Source organism: Hypomesus transpacificus, chromosome 9, assembly GCF_021917145.1.
Source record: "Hypomesus transpacificus isolate Combined female chromosome 9, fHypTra1, whole genome shotgun sequence".
In the NCBI taxonomy this organism is placed as follows: domain Eukaryota; kingdom Metazoa; phylum Chordata; class Actinopteri; order Osmeriformes; family Osmeridae; genus Hypomesus; species Hypomesus transpacificus.
The window spans coordinates 9,418,750-9,437,566 of NC_061068.1; the positions used below are offsets into that span (position 1 = coordinate 9,418,750).

The 18,817-nt window shown below is 43.1% G+C and overlaps 1 protein-coding gene across 5 annotated transcripts; it reads right to left on the reverse strand.

The window, feature by feature from the left end:
* Positions 1–2,277: 2,277 nt before the first annotated feature.
* LOC124471282 (FYVE, RhoGEF and PH domain-containing protein 5-like) lies at positions 2,278–18,520 on the reverse strand. Of its 5 annotated transcripts, none has more exons than XM_047025712.1 (21): positions 17,908–18,519; positions 13,856–16,751; positions 11,298–11,448; positions 11,145–11,203; positions 10,849–10,879; positions 9,591–9,742; positions 9,124–9,280; positions 8,809–8,896; positions 8,570–8,620; positions 8,179–8,237; positions 7,862–7,933; positions 7,113–7,181; positions 6,205–6,288; positions 6,002–6,081; positions 5,524–5,620; positions 5,276–5,413; positions 5,080–5,182; positions 4,856–4,992; positions 4,583–4,681; positions 4,290–4,444; positions 2,278–3,824 (listed from the first exon to the last, which is right to left on the reverse strand). In XM_047025712.1, exons 1-21 carry the CDS (start codon positions 17,915–17,917, stop codon positions 3,788–3,790), a joined length of 4,725 nt encoding a protein of 1,574 aa, XP_046881668.1. In that variant the 5' UTR covers positions 17,918–18,519; the 3' UTR covers positions 2,278–3,787. The 5 variants fall into 5 exon arrangements, with proteins under 5 accessions (XP_046881668.1, XP_046881667.1, XP_046881665.1 ...); XM_047025711.1 differs by having other exon boundaries at positions 4,556–4,681; XM_047025709.1 differs by having other exon boundaries at positions 4,556–4,681; positions 5,080–5,413; positions 8,809–8,893; positions 17,908–18,520.
* Positions 18,521–18,817: the final 297 nt, after the last annotated feature.

An 18,817-nucleotide genomic window follows, 5' to 3' on the forward strand; every position in this document is an offset into this window, starting at 1 on the left:
GCCTGCCCTTGTAGCTCAGTGTAATGGCCTCTGTCAGCCCCATCCATGTGTTTATGTTTCCCTGTCTGCAGACTTGGATAGAGACTGGGGACAACAGAGGAGGTAGACTCTAGGCACAGACTGGAAACTATGACACACATGCTTTGTATGGATACCAGTGAGTAAGGAGATGAAAGAGTGGCTTTTCTTCTCCATATTTGCTGTTTAATGGAGAGAGAAAGAGGAACGATTTAGGGGGAAGAGGGAGGGAGGGGGATAAGGTGTAACATTGACTTGTCAGTGTGGGGTGTGCAGACTTGGAAAATTAGGCCATAACAGCTTGTCCCTCTCCTCTCCCACCCTCCTCTACACCTGCTTTTCTTTGCTTCCTCTTCCAGTTTTCCGTCCTCTACTGCATTGCGGAGAAGCATTAGACAAGGTGCAGTCCTGGAAATGTCAAACCAATGTCATTAGGACATTCTTCTATTCCTCGCTCTTTCTCACACAGCTGTCCCATTTCCCACCTCTATGACTGCCCCAAGTCTTTGGGGGCAAAGCCCCTTCTACAGCCCATGTTACTGCAACTATGTTTTCATTTTTTTTTTACATGAAACAGATGATTTTGCTGTGTGAATACCTGACTAGTTACTAGTTTCCTCGCTACCTCATGCCTGGGGCGTTTTTTGTGTGTACAGTCGTGGCCGTAAGTTTTGGAATGACAAATGTTGTGTTTTGCAAAGTTTGCTGGTTCAGTAGTTGAGGAAAATATTTTGACATGTTTCTATAGAATATTGGAATACAATAAGGCACATTTCATATATTTTTTTTTTCGGGCGAACATTTTCAAAGTATGCAAATAGTCCCCTCTTTTACAGCAGTCTTTCTGCTCTTATTTTAAGAATGATAGAGTGATTTCACCTGGCTAGAACTAGCTCACACTTTCCCCTGTGCTGATGATATGACTTACTGAAATTATGTTAGCAGTCATTTTATGCCAAGGCCCAGCAAGCTTTGCAAACACAAAATGTATGTCGCTCCCAATACTTTTGGCAACGGCTGTATATAAAGAGCGTGTGTGAAAGTGCATTGTGTATGTGTGCACACTAGTTCTGACACAGCTGCATGTTCATGCCATCCTACTGTTGTAGCCTATCCTCCCACCATCAACCCTCTCACCCTAAAGCCAGAGCTCCACACTCCCTCAATCTCGATAATGAGAACTCACAGGGCAGAAATGAAAGGCAGAGTTCAGCTGACATTCCTCCTCTGCTCCATTCTTTATCTTTACTTTTCCTTCCTTGTACAGAACTTAAATTGATCTTGTAGCTCAAGTTACAGAGTCTTCATCTATGGTATTTTGTTGTATTGTATCCCAAGTCCCTATTGAAAGACACAATGAATTGAATTTGTGGGGAAAACAATAATGATAATGATGTGATGGTATAAACAGACAGATACAACAGCGAACTAGGAGAGGACTGGGTAGATGAGATGACATTGCATATTGCATAATGGTATTGATATTCTACTGGGTAAAAAATGCTAATAAACAAAGCTCTCAACCACCTTCAAATGAACTTGATATATTTACAGTGCTTTCTCTGTTTATCATCAGCAAGTGCTCTCTACTGCCAAGCAAATCCTCTGGGCTGTGAATACTGAGTGAAGTATAGTATTAGCGTCATCCGCAGCCATTAACACAGCCAAGATAAAAAGCTAATGAGGACAATTCACACCAGATCATAGAGCCCTAGCCCTGAGGAGCAGGTGCAGATATCAGGAGAGGGAAGGCTTCCTTCAGGGTGCACCATGTGAGGCTGCAGGATTGGCCCACTGTTATAATGACCATCAGTTAGTTACGGTAGAATCAAGCTAAGTTCTAAATGGTAGTCCACAATATGTCAGAACTATAGAAATCTTACAATGAAATTATGTTTTTTTTTTTTTACATGGATGGACATGGTGGGGTAAGAGAGAAACAGAGAAGTCTGGGAGGGACCGACAGAAGGAGAGCAGAGAATGATAAATGATCTATTCTATGTAGGACGAGGTGTCTGCAACTTTCAGGAGCTCCATGAAAAAAACTTTCTCCCCTTCTCTATTCTGGGTCAGCTAGCCCCAGGGGACACTAAGAAACAGAGCAGTCCTGCCCTCTTCTCTGCCCTCCTCTCTGGTCTGTATGTGTGTGGGGGAGGTAGCAGTTGTAGTAGTATAGCCAACAGAGCACTAAGAAACCATCAAACAGAATCACCATGATCCAATTATGAACAATTCACTTTCTTTTATTAGTAACTCGGTTCGCTGTGAAAACAGAGGGTAGGGATCTAGATAGCTTACTGGGTCCTTACACCTAGTATTTATATATGTGTTTTTGTACTGTTGCTGTACTTGTTGAAGTCCGAGTCAAAAGGCAGTCAACAAGAACTTGAATGTCCTCAACCTTCATTCTGCACGCCATCTAGAGGACATAGAGGGGAACTTCATAAAACAACAGTGAAACTGTTGAACAAGAGAACTGCCCACACATTTTTACTCCACAGTTTGAAATAAAATAAAAAACTCCTCGAGGATTAAGTCCATTTTGGATATCATGACTGAGAATAGATTTTACATAACAAACACTAGGATGGCTACTCTCCTTATAAAGCCAGTATTAGGAGTCCTAGCAGTCCACATCAGAGGTGCAGTGCTAACTGAAGTGGGTATACTTCAATCAATAAAGTTTGATCTTAAATTGTAATGTTTTACATTTGTTGTATTTAGGAAGTAGCAGCAGTATGATTTTGTCTTTCTGGACAATTATTTGCTACTTCTAAGAACACATTCAGAACAATGGAGACAAACAATAGACTTTTGGCAACAAAGTCAAAAAAAGAAAAGAAAGATGACACTTATTTTTTCAGGTCTTTTGTCTTTTTTATCAGTGCAAATAAAGCAAAATAACGTTGCCTATCAAAATATGCACATGTACATATGCATATTTGCACATAGCTGCAAGGCCATATCAGAAAATACAGTACATGAGAAAGTTACAATGTAAAAAACATATGCTTTAAATGCAACATAATTTTATACGTGGAGCAGAACCTGCAGTTCTGGTGTTAAGGTTCTCCATGCCCAGTTGGCTCGTTTTAAAGAGGAACATGTTGTGTGAAAGAACAAGAAACAGGTCGTTCATTTGTTACAGTGTTCTATTTTTGTATTGCTGCGCTCTTCTTTAAGACCTGGCCATTATACAACATGCACTGTGACAAGGCTACACATAGGCCCGCTTCTTCATTCACTTTTGGCAACATCACATAAAACACTACATTGCAAATGGCATTTGGTAAACACATTCAGTTTAGTCATGTTCATAATATCTGGATTTATAAATACAGTGTATATAAAATGTAATTTAAAATGTTATTTTATTTATTTTATTTTAACAAAACAGCAGGTTCTCAAATTCTCAAACTCAGGTTAAAATCCTTTTTTTCAGTTACAAGATTACGTGATGGAATTTTCTGGATGGGCACATATCTGGGCTCCCAGCTCTCCTGGCCCTAGGCAACGCACCTGCTACTGCAGGACAGGGGATAATAGAGGATGAGAGCGCCTTCTATCTAAAAATAAGGACGCTTTGTCTTATCTCCTGTTACATCAGTTGAAACACCAGCCTCAGAGGCAATTCAGGCCATTTCATTTTCTTCTTCCCTTTTTGTTTTACATTCAGGCATTTTTTGGGCAACAGACAGGTCCTCGGAATGAGTCTGTGAGGTGAGGTCAGTCATGCTGGTCCATGTTCAAACACCCATTAAGGCCGATGTTATAAAACTGTAGCTTCCTCCATAGCATTCACCCACCTAGACAGAGAGTAATGGCAGTTATTAAGGAACATCGGCAAGGAAGGAACACATTCGTGGGACCCACCCACACCCAAACATACACGTCCACACACATACGAAGGGGGAGGGAAATGTCATCATACAAAATAATGCAGATCTGAAAATTAAAATTTAAAAATCTGTTGCCCTTCCCCTCACACACACACACGAATGCACACACACACACACAAACTTAAATAACTTAATTTCTTAACTGTATTAAGAAAATTAAATTTAAAGGCTGCATCCCCAGTTATTAAAAAAGCTGTCCCAACCACATTTGACAACAAACCTACTTCCCATTGGCATACCCCACAAACATTCTCCTAACCCATGTCATACAGTGCTAACCCATGTCATACAGTGCTAACCCATGTCATACAGTGCTAACCCATGTTATACAGTGCTAACCCATGTCATACAGTGCAGTGTCGCAGGTCTTACTTCTGGGCGGTGTGCTTGTCCTCTGCCTTAAAGGTGTAGTACAGAGTTTTTTTGTGGTACAGTTGGAATAAGTTGGCTTGCTGCTCCCCTTCTGGCCTATCAGGCTGCTTCACTGTGAAGCCTAGCAAAGGCAAGCTCTCAGACGCTACTTTCTCCTACAGAAAACATCCAGACAGATGTTCACAATAAAGTTCAAACAACATTGTGATGTATGTGGGTGCGTGTCTGTGTGGTTCAGGTTTAAGGGGAGTGTGTATTCCCCTCACCTCATGACCCTGGTAGGTGTAAAGCACCTTGTCTTTGAGAAGGAACCACAATCTTTTCCAGTTCCTCTTGCTTCTCTTACTGCGCTGCAAACTGCCGCTGACAGAGCCCTGTTCAGACACATGAACCTGCCAGCACAGAGAACCAACAGTCCTCCGTTATAGTAAGACAGCCACTGCTGGAATGGAACACCAGCAGCATCTAGAGGCAGCATGTTTAATAATAACTTAAATTCTTCTAACCCATGCATTTTGGTCATTACTGTAAAAGAGTACGTATTGTCAAGGACTTTAAACAGATACCTGGGCCAGAGATGCAGTGCCTTTGCGGTTCTTCCACAGGCTTGGAGGGTGAATGTTCTGGAAGACGGCAGAAAGGGGCCGACTGGAGCGGTTGGGGCGAGGACTGTCATGACCTGTTGGGCCACACACATCTCCCCCTACAGACAGACAGGGAACAATCAATCACAGAGAGTAAGAGAAGCGTGTGTAAACCACGTGAGCTGGGACAATTTTAAGTACTGTACCTCTCTTCTTGAGTTCGCTGTAACAGTGGTCACACACTTTAGCCATGCGGTCCTTCAGGTACTTCAGAGGGTAGCGGTTTCTGGAACAGCTCCGGCACACTATCTGTATAGCAGGACGGGGCGAAATCAACACATTCAGCACACAGAACGGCACAGAGCATACAGGTATGTATGTGTTTGTGTTTGGTAGACACACCCTCCCGCAGGCATGGCAGTGGTGTCGGCGTAGAGTGATGCTGAAGTCCGAGGTGCAGTTCATGCACATCATCACATGACAAACAGGCACGAGTGTAGGAGCCTTCTCTCCCAGAGCTAGCCACACACGCTCTCTGGACTAAATCAGACATACACCAAGCACAGGAATAAGGAGCCGACAGTAGCACACATGGTCAGGGTTTGTAAGGCACATGTGTGTGTGTGTGTGTCTGGCAAAGAGAAGCTCACCTCTCCTGAACAGCTTAATGAAGAGGATCCCCTGGGGTGGAGGTCAGCCACTGTACGGCTAAGTGTGTGGAACCAGTCCTCTCTCTCACTGCTGGAGCTGCACACACATCCAAACATGCACCATAGTGTAATAGTTGTGTATCCAACTCACCACACTACATACAGTGTATCCTGAACCTGTTACACTCTGCAGTATTCTATTACATTGTATTTCATGAGTACTACTACTGTGCAGGACTGAATAACATTCTTATGTTCTCATCTAATGTACATCTAATGTACGTTACAATATAGCCAGGAATACTGTTTGACTGAGCCTATACAGTATCTTACCATAGCAGATTTAATGTGGTTAAAATAAGAACACCCCCTCATAATTCACATTTCAGTTTCAAGATCAAATTCTGTAAGTACTGTAGCAGGGAGGAGTGATGGAGAGTTGGTCTGTGAGGTCCCTGGCAACGCGACTGTGACCCACCTTGCTGACATGGTGATGGAGATGTCTGCTCCTTCAATCCTCAGAGAGTTCTGCACATGTTCTATGATAGGCTTACTGACCTGGAACAGACACCCAGTATCATACCACTCATACACCTATTAAAGTGATACAACTCCATTAATTGAAGAGGGAGAGAGAGTGAGAGATACAGAGAATGAAATAGAAGAGAAACAGAGGCAGACCTTTACGCCAGTGAGAGGGAGAGTGTTTTTCAGTCTGTATTTGCCATCCTGCTGGGGGTACGTGTACAACAGCACATCATTCATCTGTCAACATCAAAAAAAAGTGTGTGATTATACCCATAATAGCCATTCGAGGGCGCTCTAATCCTAGGGAAAAATGTTATGTGAGAAATTGAAGGGCGAGGAGATTTGATCACAATTTAAAAAAATTTCTCTGTAGCAACTGGATTGAGCTTTTCTTCTCATTCTACATTATCAGCACACACACTAACACATGTGCACACACATATATACACACACATTTACATGCAGAAGATCTATCCCTGCTCAGAGAGATGTGTGTGTGTGTGTGTGGGTGGCTGACCAGAGCCAAAATCAAGGATTAAACCTGGGAGATCCTAAGAGATCTAAGCAGACTGATTTCCCAAATCATCTGATGCCCAGACATGACAAGCTGTCATGTGCGTGTGCTCTCTCTCTCCCTCTCAATCTCTCTCTTACACGCGCATACACACACTCTCTCTCTTTCACTCTTCCTGCCAAGTGCCAACCTTCTTCACATTTGGATGGCACAGTGTTCTGTTGGCACGGCTACAGATGTGTCTAGAATTAGTCTGTCTTGAGTCATTACTCTGTTTAGGCTTATATAGCTTTAATGACCCTCCCTCCGGCTCACCACTCTCCTTCATCCCCTCCAAACTTCCTTATTACCATTCTCCCCCCTCCTTCTCCCTTTTTACCACACTACTAATATGGTGGAATCAGATGTAGGCGGATTTCAAAGTGTTTAAATATTCCATAGTTACTAACCCTAACCTCTATTGAGTCAGGGGTAGTGTTTTGTACAGGATATAATGTTGCCGTTGGGGTGTCCTACACACCAACAGTAAACAGGAAAAGGAAATTACCAGAAACAAGTGTCGCGGCTGTCTGCATTTCCTGCTAACCTTCATCAGGGTGCCCTCCTTCACAAACACCTGAGAACAAAATGTCCACACACACACACACACGTTCACATTAGATGATGTGAGCTGTTGTCACAGTGCCTGTGTGTGTCTGGCCTACTGTGACACCTAGCTCAAACAAACACACATAAACACTACCACATACTATACACACACTTAGTTGTGAACATACTAACTAAAACATACACAAATCTGCCTTCCACCCTGTAGAGTCAACACTAAACTTTGAAATATTATTTTTTCATAGGGGTAACTTCCTGGTACTGGATAGTTAGTCCACATTTCCGTTTTGTGTTCAGAAGCAGACCAGTACCTGGCACAACCAAATCGTGACACAGCCTACATACATGGGTCAATGGACCCAATAAGAACAGTCACTCTTCCTTGTTTTAGTTGTGTTGATGGGCGAATGTGAGGGAAATGTACAATACATGTAGCGAGGCAGCAGCAGTTAATTTGGTTGTCTAAGACTGGGCACTAGGGTCAGCTGCACTACACCTCTCTATCAGACAGAAAAGGGGATTCCCAGACCCAGCTGACTGGTTAGATAATGACCGGGGCTGGAAGAACGGAGGGGGGAAGGTGGTGGAAGAGGAGGAGGCGTGAGAAGGTGCCCATTATCCTTCAATACATAGCCATACAGAGCATAAACAATGCCGTTATCAGACAGGACAAAGCTTATATCAGCTCACCCTGCCTGGCTGAAGTAAGTCCTTCTGGCCCCGGACACTGTACTCTATATTGACTAGACGCAACAGGTTCTCCTGGCAGACAGACAGAGAGAGAGACAGAGAGAGAGAGAGAGAGAGAGAGAGAGAGAGAGAGAGAGAGAGAGAGAGAGACAGAGAGAGAGAGAGAGAGAGAGGTGTGAGGAGAGAACAGAAAAGAACATTTGTAAGACAACCAGTAAAATCTTTATTTTATTCACTCACACGCACATATGATCACTTCCTGAGAACACACTTCTTTAGAAGAGTCACAAACATTGATCTGCCCACTTAACACTTACCCCATGTATCAAACTGTCATTGGCTTGATCGGCGATATCTGACACTATCACTATAGCAGCTGAGGGAGGTAAAAAGGAAAGAACCAGCAAAGAGTGAGGCACACATAAACATTTACTCAACCCCCTACAGCTGCCCCCCCCCCGCCCCCCAGTACCCTACAGTCTGTACCCTCATGGTGTCAGAGGGCAGAAGGCTGGAAATGCCTACTGATCTGGCCTGGAAACGGCTCCCATGATCACTCTTATATAGTCCTCTTGTCAATTACAGACCCACAGCTTGCTGAGTACAGAACTGAAATGGCTCGTCTGATCTACCCACACAAACATCTTGGAGGAACACAACATCCCTCATGACTAGCCCAACATGCCAAATGTGCATGTGTCACTGTACCTTGTGTGTCTTCATATTCTTTGGAGTCCGGGGACAGGTTGTTCAGATAATCTGAAGATAAATGCCAAGTTTAGAGACTAGACACCAAAACAATGTGAAAGACATCTCAACATTGGGATGAGATCCCGCCCAATAGCATTCTCCAATGTGGATGTGTGTCTTGTCTGATGGTGAATGAAAGGGAACATTTTTAGATCCGTATGTGGCTTGTGTGGGCATTAGGCAACACACACACTCACCTGTGAGGAGCATGCGGTACTGGGCTACCCGAACTATGACTTGCAGCAGTTGATGTTTGAGAGAGACATTCACACCAACTGGACTCTGCTGAGGACAGAGACAACACTTCTAATAACTGAACATACTATATATACATGGTAATACATAAAATTACAGTAAAAATGTTGCATTCAACCCCCCAAATTCTTTGTAACACTAAACTGACTGATATTTTCACATTTACTGCCTGTAATGTTGTGCACCTACAGTATGAAGTCAATTGTAACTTGGAATAAGTGCATTTTGTTAGTGTGGTGAGAGAAGTTCAGTCTGACCTCAAATTGGTGGACGATGTTAGCAAAGGCTGGTGAGCCATGACAGCTCTCCTCTAGTAAGCTCATGCTGCGGTCATAGTGACCAATATAGGTTGTGAAGACAACAAACTCCGACTTCCTGGACAGGATAACGTCTGCAATCCTCTGGCTCTCTTCCCTGGGTGGAAGAAAATAATTTAAAGGAAATGGGAAACTGTTATGATCTCACAGGTTTATGTTGATACAGATTTAGGCATAAGCTCCAATCTAAAAGACAAACTTTTAATGTTCAGTACAGTATTTGATTATAGAAATGTGTGGACTCAAACGGTCCCTGCAAGGTGAACCCCAGGAGAGCCATAGGCCTCAGTCAGGCAGTCATGGTCGTCAATGTTGACCAATGATGGTACATGTAGACAATTCTAAATTCTCTCGAATTGACAGGACATTTTATAGAACGTGTTAGTGTAGGCTGGTGGGACTCTCACCACTGACGGATGCGGTTCTCCAGCTCAGTAAGCAGTCTGCGGTGGAAGGTGTAAACATCCGGCAGCTCATTGAGAATCTCCCTCAGCATCTCATCCTCCAACACAGGCTCCCCCTCCTCTCCCACAGCCGCCCCCACTGCCTCTCTGAAGTCCTGATACAGCAAGGGGAGACAGAGACGGATGGTCATGTTTAGATCATGTGTGTTAATATTCAAGACACACTACCACTGGTGCCGAACCATTTAATCTCTGTTGTTCAGTACATACACAAATGTAATATCAGGGTCAGATGGCTGAGCGGTAAGGGAATCGGGCCATTAATCAGAAGGTTGCCGGTTCAATTCCCGGACATGCACAAATGACGTTGTGTTCTTGGGCAAGGCACTTCTCCCTACTTGCCTCGGGGGAATGTCCCTGTACTTACTGTAAGTCGCTCTGGATAAAAGTGTCTGCTAAATGACTAAATGTAAAAACTCACTGCACAAACTCACAGTAGTTGATGTTTAATCTAATTATTTACTCCCTACAATGTTTATTTTTAGGTTGACCGTAGGCTTAAATGACAGCATAAAGTTGTCAGTTAGCTAAACTAGTGTACAGAACAGACCACAGAACATTAGATTATCTTTGACTCTGTAGGATTGCTCCATAAAGCCAGACTGCTCATAGAACAGTGTCTGTAAACGCAGGTATGGTAATCCCATACTGTGACACGTTTCACATCATCCTATGTACATTGTACTGTACTGTCTGTCTGATCTATCTGTTGAAGTCAACTCAGTGGTACAAAATAATCATATTCTGGTTCTTTCATGGTACTGTAGCAATAATCTCTCTAGTCTCTAGGGAGGTCTGACCCACTTTTAGATGGATTTTTCAAAACAGAGGGTGAGAGACAGTGTACTGTGATGTAATGCAGAGAAGGGAACCCAGATGCACTTTGACCCCAGAGCAGCAGTGAAGGGGAGAGGGGACCATCCCCCAAACCCCGTGTGGCTTAAGTGACAACAGAGGAGTACTTTCTGTCAGTGGATATACAGTTCACCTACCTATTATACAAAATGATGTCTTTCTGTTGGTACAGTAGGTTAATTATATATTTATTCTTCTATAATATAGTCACATAAACATACCTGCAGTCTTGGACCTGTCTTTATAACTAGCATAAAGGAAATGGACATCAATGTAGATCTAAGCTTACAGTATCCCCTGATATGTACAGCATCTTATGTCAATCGGTGAAATCATTGATACCAACCTCTTGCAGAAGTTTAAGCGCTTTCACGTGTCTGCAGAGAGAGAAACAGTTTGGTTTTACTTAAAGGGAAAGTTCACCCCAAAATCAAAATTACCAACTTTTCTTTGCTACCAAACTACAGTACAACTGTATTCGAAAGAAAACACGTGTGGGGGGATTTGGGGGTGAATTGTCCCTTTAAGCCCATTAAAAGAACATCAACGTAATTGAATTACAGTTTATTGAAATGGCTATGGCTCTTTTATTGTTACATGATTTTGCTACATCGGATATAATTGCAAACACACGTAACTCACAATCTTTCAGTGTCCACCAGCTCCTTAGCAATGTAAAACGCTCTGGATCGCCCATCTGTCTGTAAAGTAACACTTCATTAGGAACCTTCGGGCCAATTATTAATAACAAAAATAATTACTCAATGAATACAACTCAAAAGGCTTGAAACTAACCTGTCGATCATGACCACTCTCGACCCCATCTTCGTCCTCTGAGGTGCGCCCTGCGTCTTCTTCATCGGCTGTTATTCCCCCCACCTCCCCCTCAGACACACTGGGTGGGCCTACCACTATGGAGCACACATTGTAGGCTTCTGTGTAGGCACTGAGAAGAGACAGCGAAATCAGACAGCCATTTCTTTTTTGCGTGGTGTACATACATATAGAAACCCACAGAGACAAACACACTAAATTACATAATTTGCGTCACACCTTGGCAGTTACAACCAAAGTGCATTCGTGCTCAAACACAACAAAGGATGACCAAAGGATTACAAGCAGGAGGAAGGAGTTAGAGGGATGTAGTGAGACACACAAGTGGGTAGTTTCAGTCCTTGTCTTTATCTATTTGCATATGTAAAGGTATTATTATATATTAATGCACACTGTAAAAAGAGTCAGTTAGACTCAGAACAGAACTATTATTCAAACATATTGGATTATATCAATATTTCAGTATAGATCACGTGTCTAGAGGAGATAAGGATGTCTTACAACTCCACCTGCAATAGCTACATGCCCAGGGTATTGTAGGTTGATAGAATTCAACATACTACCAAATGAACCTGTGAAGGGAAACTTGCTGGGTGTGCTAATGTCTGCTGCTCAGTGGGATGTTACAGTGCTTTTTATGTTTGACTGCAAGCTCCAGGTTCTCAAGCACCAAAGACATTTAAATTACAAAACACAACATGTATATCATGTTAAGTTTTCTGCCCCAGCTGAAAACTAGCAGATGAATTCATCACTCCCACAGTTTAACCCTTTGAAGTGGATTAGCAAATAGGCCATGAACAGCCAACCACCAGCAGGATTGGTGCCCATGATTGTCACGCAGACAGAACCAAAAGAGGAAGGGCATAACCTGTCAAACAAATAATTGACCATCCTAAGACAACATTTTAATGTAGAGAACGTTAAAACTCTAGCTCTCAGACAAGGAGAGGACGTCCCCGTGTAGGCTGCCTCTCTGCAGTAATGTTTATGACAGCCAGAGGCCAACTCTACAGTGGCAAATTAAGATAGGAGATAAAAATGTCTCTCTCCTGTCTTCCCTTGGCTTTGGTGAGACTATCAGTTCCTAGTGATAGTGTGGGATGGAGGGCCCAGATCTGATTGATAGCATTTCTTAGTATTGCTTGTATTTTTTGTACAGCAATAATAGCTCATATATTATATTTCTGTAAAGATTAGACACTAACAGGGTAACACCAGGTTAGCTGAACCAACAGACCCAGATCCAATGCAGGTGTTGATCTATCTTCTGCATCTAAACCTGCTGCATGCTGGCTGAGGTACAGTATGTATATTAGGTCAAACATCAATATTTTCTGGCTTTTCCTGTAAACAGGGAAGTGAATGCTGAAAGGCAGGATGCATCCTCCCAAGGGATGACCTGGCAGTGACCTAACAGTCCCCACACCCAAGCTTTCCTTCAGCCAACACCTTCAGCACAGTACAATAAGAGCCAAAGCTAGAGTCTGAACCCAGCCAAGACCTGCAGTCAAAATTCTCTCGCCGATACATAGTGACACCCAGCCAAATCCTTCCACATTAAGTCTGCCAATCTGGCCAGAGTAAATATCAAATGAACATAAACATTGTAAGCATTCACTAACCAAAATATTTTTTAAACACAGTTTTTGCAACATTCATGTGAACTGAACAACTGTGCAACAATTCCACCTTTAGCAAACCATTTTTTTTTTTCACACACTTCCAGAATGATACATTTGCAGAGAAAACAGCATTTTGTGAGCCTGTGAGGGAAACTGGTTATTATAGAACACACAAGAACACAGAGATGGTATCTTGATTCTGATTGGCTGGAGGGAAGAAGAGACGACTCCAAAATGCTCTGCCTATTAATCACTTGGGGAGGTCAGCGTGATCGGGATACACTAGTGTGCAGCCAGGCAGGGGGATGGGTCAACTCAACCATCCACAACAGTGGAACACGAGAAATAAGAACTCAAATGTAGCACTACAGTCTTCAGCAAGCTGTAAAAGATGATTTGAGCCTTGCACTAAGGCTTGTACTATTTTGAGTCTCAGACTAGAAAGCTTGATAACTCTGTTGTTACTGTGAATATACACACATTAGCCTACCCGCTGATAAACACATTTTTAGATGTGTTTCCCGTGGTCCCTGAGATCTCAGCAATATTATAAACCAGAGAGGAGCTATAAAATATAATTAAGACTATGGGGTTCCATGTACAGTAAGCACATATATGTACGTGTCTGTGTGGTGTCATGGCACCAAGGGACCTTCCATTATAAACTACAATAAATCCACTACCTCATGGGTGCAGTAAACCGACACAGTGGAAGCAGGGTAATAAAAAAGATTGGTCCTCCATATACGAGGTGACAGCAAAGACCACTAATATTACCTCCAAGAGTACCTATGTGTCAAACGTGTCTACTCATAAACACACCATACTACAGATAAAACATGTTGAGATACACCTACACAAATAAACACAGACACACTGGGAGTTTCACCATACCTTTCAGTGTCCTGCTCAGTTGACTGAGCTTTGTGTTCAAACCCAGGTAGGCTGCTCATGTCCACATATCCATCTGTTTCATTGGAGGAGGACAACACCCGGCGTGGATGCTCAAAGAACTCTGCGAAGGTCCCCAGTCTCATCGGCTTCCAGGACGGGATTTGGATATTCTCATAATCTGAGCTAATGGCAGGAATGTTCTCATACTCAGATGTGTCTACATTGGGGAAGGAGATGGAGCGTGGCTTGGTTAGAGGTAGGGGTGTAAAGGGGGCCCGCGAGCGGTCCTCGAATGACTCCACCCGTGCCACATTACGATTGGCGAATGCGACAGACCCTCCTTTTCTCCTTCCGTCTTTGTAGAAGAGAAATGTGGAAGGGGATTCCGGAGAGCGCTGGGTTTTGTTGACACACCGGGACATGAGCTGCGGGGAGCTGCCTGTGCTCCGCCTGTCTAAATCCAGGACCCGACCTGAGGAGTGGTTGCCGGACTCTGAAGAGAACCTGGAAGACTGATTTGCATCCACGAGGGGCTTACTCTCTGTTTTCCGTCTGAACTTGAGCATCAGGAAGCGTTTGAAGGAGGATTTCTTCTTCTTGTTTCGGTCAGGGAAGTCTCCTTCAATGAAAAGGGAGGGGGAGCTCTTGGTGATGGGCTTCTTACTGATGTGGGCCAGCTGGAAGGGTGGAGGGATGTCCACCACAGATGTAGGTGTGGAGAGGCTGCTGGAGGGCAGGGAGGAGATCTGGGAAAAGCTCCCAGAAGACCCTATAACACACGGCAGGGACAGACTGTCCTCCCCCCTCTTCATGTGGCCACTCTCCTTCAAGAAATTCTCACCCTCCCTGTACACACACAAAGAAATGTCCCGTCCCTCCATGGAGAAGGAACGGGGATATAGAACAACATTTTGAGGTTTGGAGGAGATCTTAGCCCGGGCTGTGCCTAACATTGGACTGCTGCTCAGCAGAGGTTCTGTCCGTTCATATCCCATCATGAAGTACTTCTGAAGGGGACATTCTGAACCCGCCTCCTCAGGAACTGTTTCAGGTACACAACCGGGTACTTTCCCAGACAGCGAGCGGGACCGCATCACCATTGACTTCCTGTCAAAGGGGAGGAAGTTCTCCCCTTCTGAATCCAGCCCTGCTTCTTCATAGACATGCTCATCACTGAGGTCCTGTTCTGTGTCTGTGGTCTCATCCAGGTAAGGTACAATATGGCCCTCCAGGTCCTCCTCGTTCCTGAACACATCTGAGCAGTCAAGAGAGAGCAGCTGGCTGTCTGAGAAGGAAGAGGCCAAAGAAGAGTCGGTGTCTGCTGGTACTGAGATAGACACCAGTCTAAACCGTCTGTTATTGGGATTTAACAAACCATCAGCGATCTGGGCTCTGAGCTCCTCACTTTCCATGGATGTGGTTTTCTGACATGGACCTGTGATGCTCTGACCTCTGTTGTTGTTGCCTTCCTCCTCATCATCATCATCATCCCCAATCTCCACGTAATCCTCAGAGGATACACACTCGATCTGCCCAATGTCCTCATCCAGAGAGTAATTGTCTATGGCTGCATACTCACTCAGTGGTGACCTACCATCGCTGACTGTGGACAATTTCTGTGACACAACTTCATGCTGTGATGATCTATGATCTTTTTCATCTGTCCAGCTCTGTTCTTCATAAATAATATCTTCAGAGTAGATGTAGTGGGGCTCAAGGGTCTGGTGAACCTCAAAAGCATCAGGTTCCTCCTGTTTGTCTAAAAGGTTGTTTTCATTTCCATCCTTATAGTCTTGGCACTCCCTTTCAGAGAAACTGTGTGGAACTGTCACAATTTGTTTAATCACAGAGAATGTTTGAATCCAGTGAGCCTTGTCCTTGGTGCTCCCATAACCATCAGGCAGGGTCATTTCAGTCTTCTCTTGAGCAACAGTAGAGCCTAGATCCTTTTCGTCATAGCCACCCTCCATCTCTCTGACATTTGGAGGAATGTCAAGAATATGTGAACATTCCACCACTCTCTCCTCATTAACTGTGGAAGATGATGAATGATGGGTACTGTGAAAACAGTGTTCCTTGGTAAAAACAATGAAAGGTTCCTCTTCAAGAGAATCTGTGACTGCATGTGTTGTAATACTGACAGCTTCTGCCTCTCCCTGGATATTATGTTCCCTATCCTCCTTCATTTCTCTGTCCTCTCTCCCAGACACAGTTCTGCAGAGGCAGCAGGCTTCCTCCTCCTCCTCAATGCTAGTGACAGAGAAGTCTCCCACTGAGAGGCCATCTGTGTCAGCCAGAGCCTCGCCTGCATCACAGCCCTCAGCATCAATGTCATCAGTCAGGTCTGAGTCAATCATATCCACCCCATCCATTGAGTCAATGGTGAATCCAGCATCACTGACCTCCAGCGTGTCCAGAGAGTCCACTTCCTCTGTTTGAGTTCTGTCTGTTATTCTCCAGTCTTCCTCTTCCTGCATCATTTCCTCCATGATTGCCATCTCCTTTGCCTTGTCCTCTTGTTCCTCAGATCCATTCTCTAATTGTTTGATTCCTGAACTGAAATTGTGGTTGTCAAACTGAGGTTCTACTGGTCTGTCTTCATCCTCATCTAAACCCTCCCCCTCTGACCCCTGGGCCTCCCCTCCACTCAGGCAGTCTTCCAGGTCTGTTTCATGGTCCAAATCCTTGTCTGTCCCATTATTGCACTTATCTTGGGCATGGTTACAGAATATGATGTTTGTTTCTTTCGGTCTCTGTGGTACTTTAGGTTTGGGAGCAATAGGAGGTTTGGGACCTCTGGTTGAGAAACAAGGTCTGGACATGAGGGAGGAAGACAGATTGAAGTTGACCTGGCTCAAAAGCTGTGGCTTGGGAGCCACAGTTGGCTTCTTATACTCTGGAGAAAGAAAAATACAAACCATCAACTCAACAAACATCTAACACTACATGATATTTCACAATAGTTGTAAAATTACAGGTATTGCTAAATATGCCTAATAGACAAGGTTTAAAACGGATAAGGCTCATGGGAAAGATATTAACAGCCCACATTCTGTAAAAAAAAAAAAAACTATGGCACTAAAGGATTTCCCTGAGTCACATCCTGTGATTCACAGAGAAGCCCCTCTCAGACTGTTGTTCATTTTAGATCTGTGAATGCACTATATCAATTGACATAATATATAATGGTCTGAACTGAAGCTATAACTTATGACAGCATTTGTTAAAAGGATTTATGACTCACTCAACTGACAGTAAAAAAGTTTTTCCCTTCTGCTGCATTAATGAAAAGTTACTGTAAAAGAGCACTTAACCTGTTAAAACGTCACCATGCAGTGACCATACTGTACCCCACCCTCAAGATTTTCCTTGACTTCCCAAATATATACAGTATATTCTAATTTATAGTGAATAAGAAAGAGAGAAATTTGCTTAAGAATATCCATTCTATGGATTTACCTAGTTTACATTGTGTCGTGAATAACCTCTTTCTACGGTGATCGGCGATCACTAATTATTTATACAGCCACTAATAAAAGTTGCTATGATAAGAAACTGTTACCTTCTCCTGTTTAACTGGACCAGAAAACTGCCGAATTGCAGCAAAAGTCTGTAATTTAATTTGCTGAATAAGTAGGCCTATGCAACAAAATATAGTTGAATAATGATTAAATATGACTAGCATTATTTTCCCAGTATACAGATATCTTCTGCATATCTTCTCATTCAGTTTCTTGTCACTTCAGCACTGATCTATCGGCTTGTTTTTTCTCCTAAGTTATTTTGCACATCGATAGTCTTTTTCTTCTTTACTCAACGTTTTATTTATTTAGCCTATTTCTCAAACTAAATAATAGCCACTGAAGCATTGATCGCTTGTCTTAGATTACATCAAGATTAAACCGAGCTCCTTAAACATTTGCAGACCGTATAGCCTTTATTGACAACGACAACTTCCAAACACCTTTTTCTATTTTACACCTAAACGAAATTGCATAATTATCCTGCACAGAATGATATGACTACAATGTAGTAGATGTTTCATATCTTACCTGAGTTCATTTTGGGTTACTACGCGCACGTAGCCTGTTCAATACATCTACTGTATCAGTGAAGCCGTCCTTCAGAAAACTGGTCTTTTCATGTTAAGTTACTTTCCAACGGTAGTGGTCCTCGGCCATCGCGCCCATAGTATGTGTTGAGGGCGCAACTGATGTATGAGGGTCTGGTGTTGGAAGCAGCAGAGCGCGAGAAGTAGTCTACTCCTCCTCCGAGCTTCCTCCCGATCTGGAAGACAAGACTATTCTGAATTTCAGAAAGCAATCTTTTTAAATACAGCTAGAAAGCTAACAATGCAGATAAAGACTCTTCTCATGCATTCTCCCGCAGTGTTATTGCACGACTTTATTAAGCTGTGCCTTTAACTAAGATGATTTGTTAAATAACGGGACATGGGCTTTACGTTGAACGTTGTTCCTACTCATATCTCTATTTTCTCTCTATTTTATCAAAGACAACTTGTTTTACTATGAGATATATTTTTTTACATAACATTAAATAAGTATATCTTCAAATTAATAACACAGTTTGGAAATGGTTGCTATACATTTTTTATAAAATAGTAACTTGGAGCCTCGCAGCTGAGACAATTGGCTAAATTCAGAATTCCAAGGGTCCCATAGACTGATGGCCTTCTGATTTGAGCCTCTTAAAACAGTTATACATAACAGGAAATTGTTCTCCCTGTTTCCTTCACAACCAGGCTCCACTTCCTTGGCAACAAGATGGACATCCCGGTCAAACTTAACCCCTTCAAGTTATGTATAGATAGGTGTGTTTTATTGTCCACTAAAATAACTTCATTTTGGTGCCATACTAACACACAAGACCATAAATAAATAAAATACACCACGGTACGAAACACCACAATAAAAAACTTTTAAAAGAAAAGCAATGCTTGTG

Excerpts from the sequence above, each read along its gene's own strand:
- LOC124471282 (XM_047025708.1), bottom strand. Across the intron at positions 7,934-8,178 it reads ATGACAGTTTGATACATGGG|GAGAACCTGTTGCGTCTAGT; the intron begins GTAAGTGTTAAG and ends TCTGTCTGCCAG. Across the intron at positions 6,082-6,204 it reads TCCCTCTCACTGGCGTAAAG|GTCAGTAAGCCTATCATAGA; the intron begins GTCTGCCTCTGT and ends TGTCTGTTCCAG.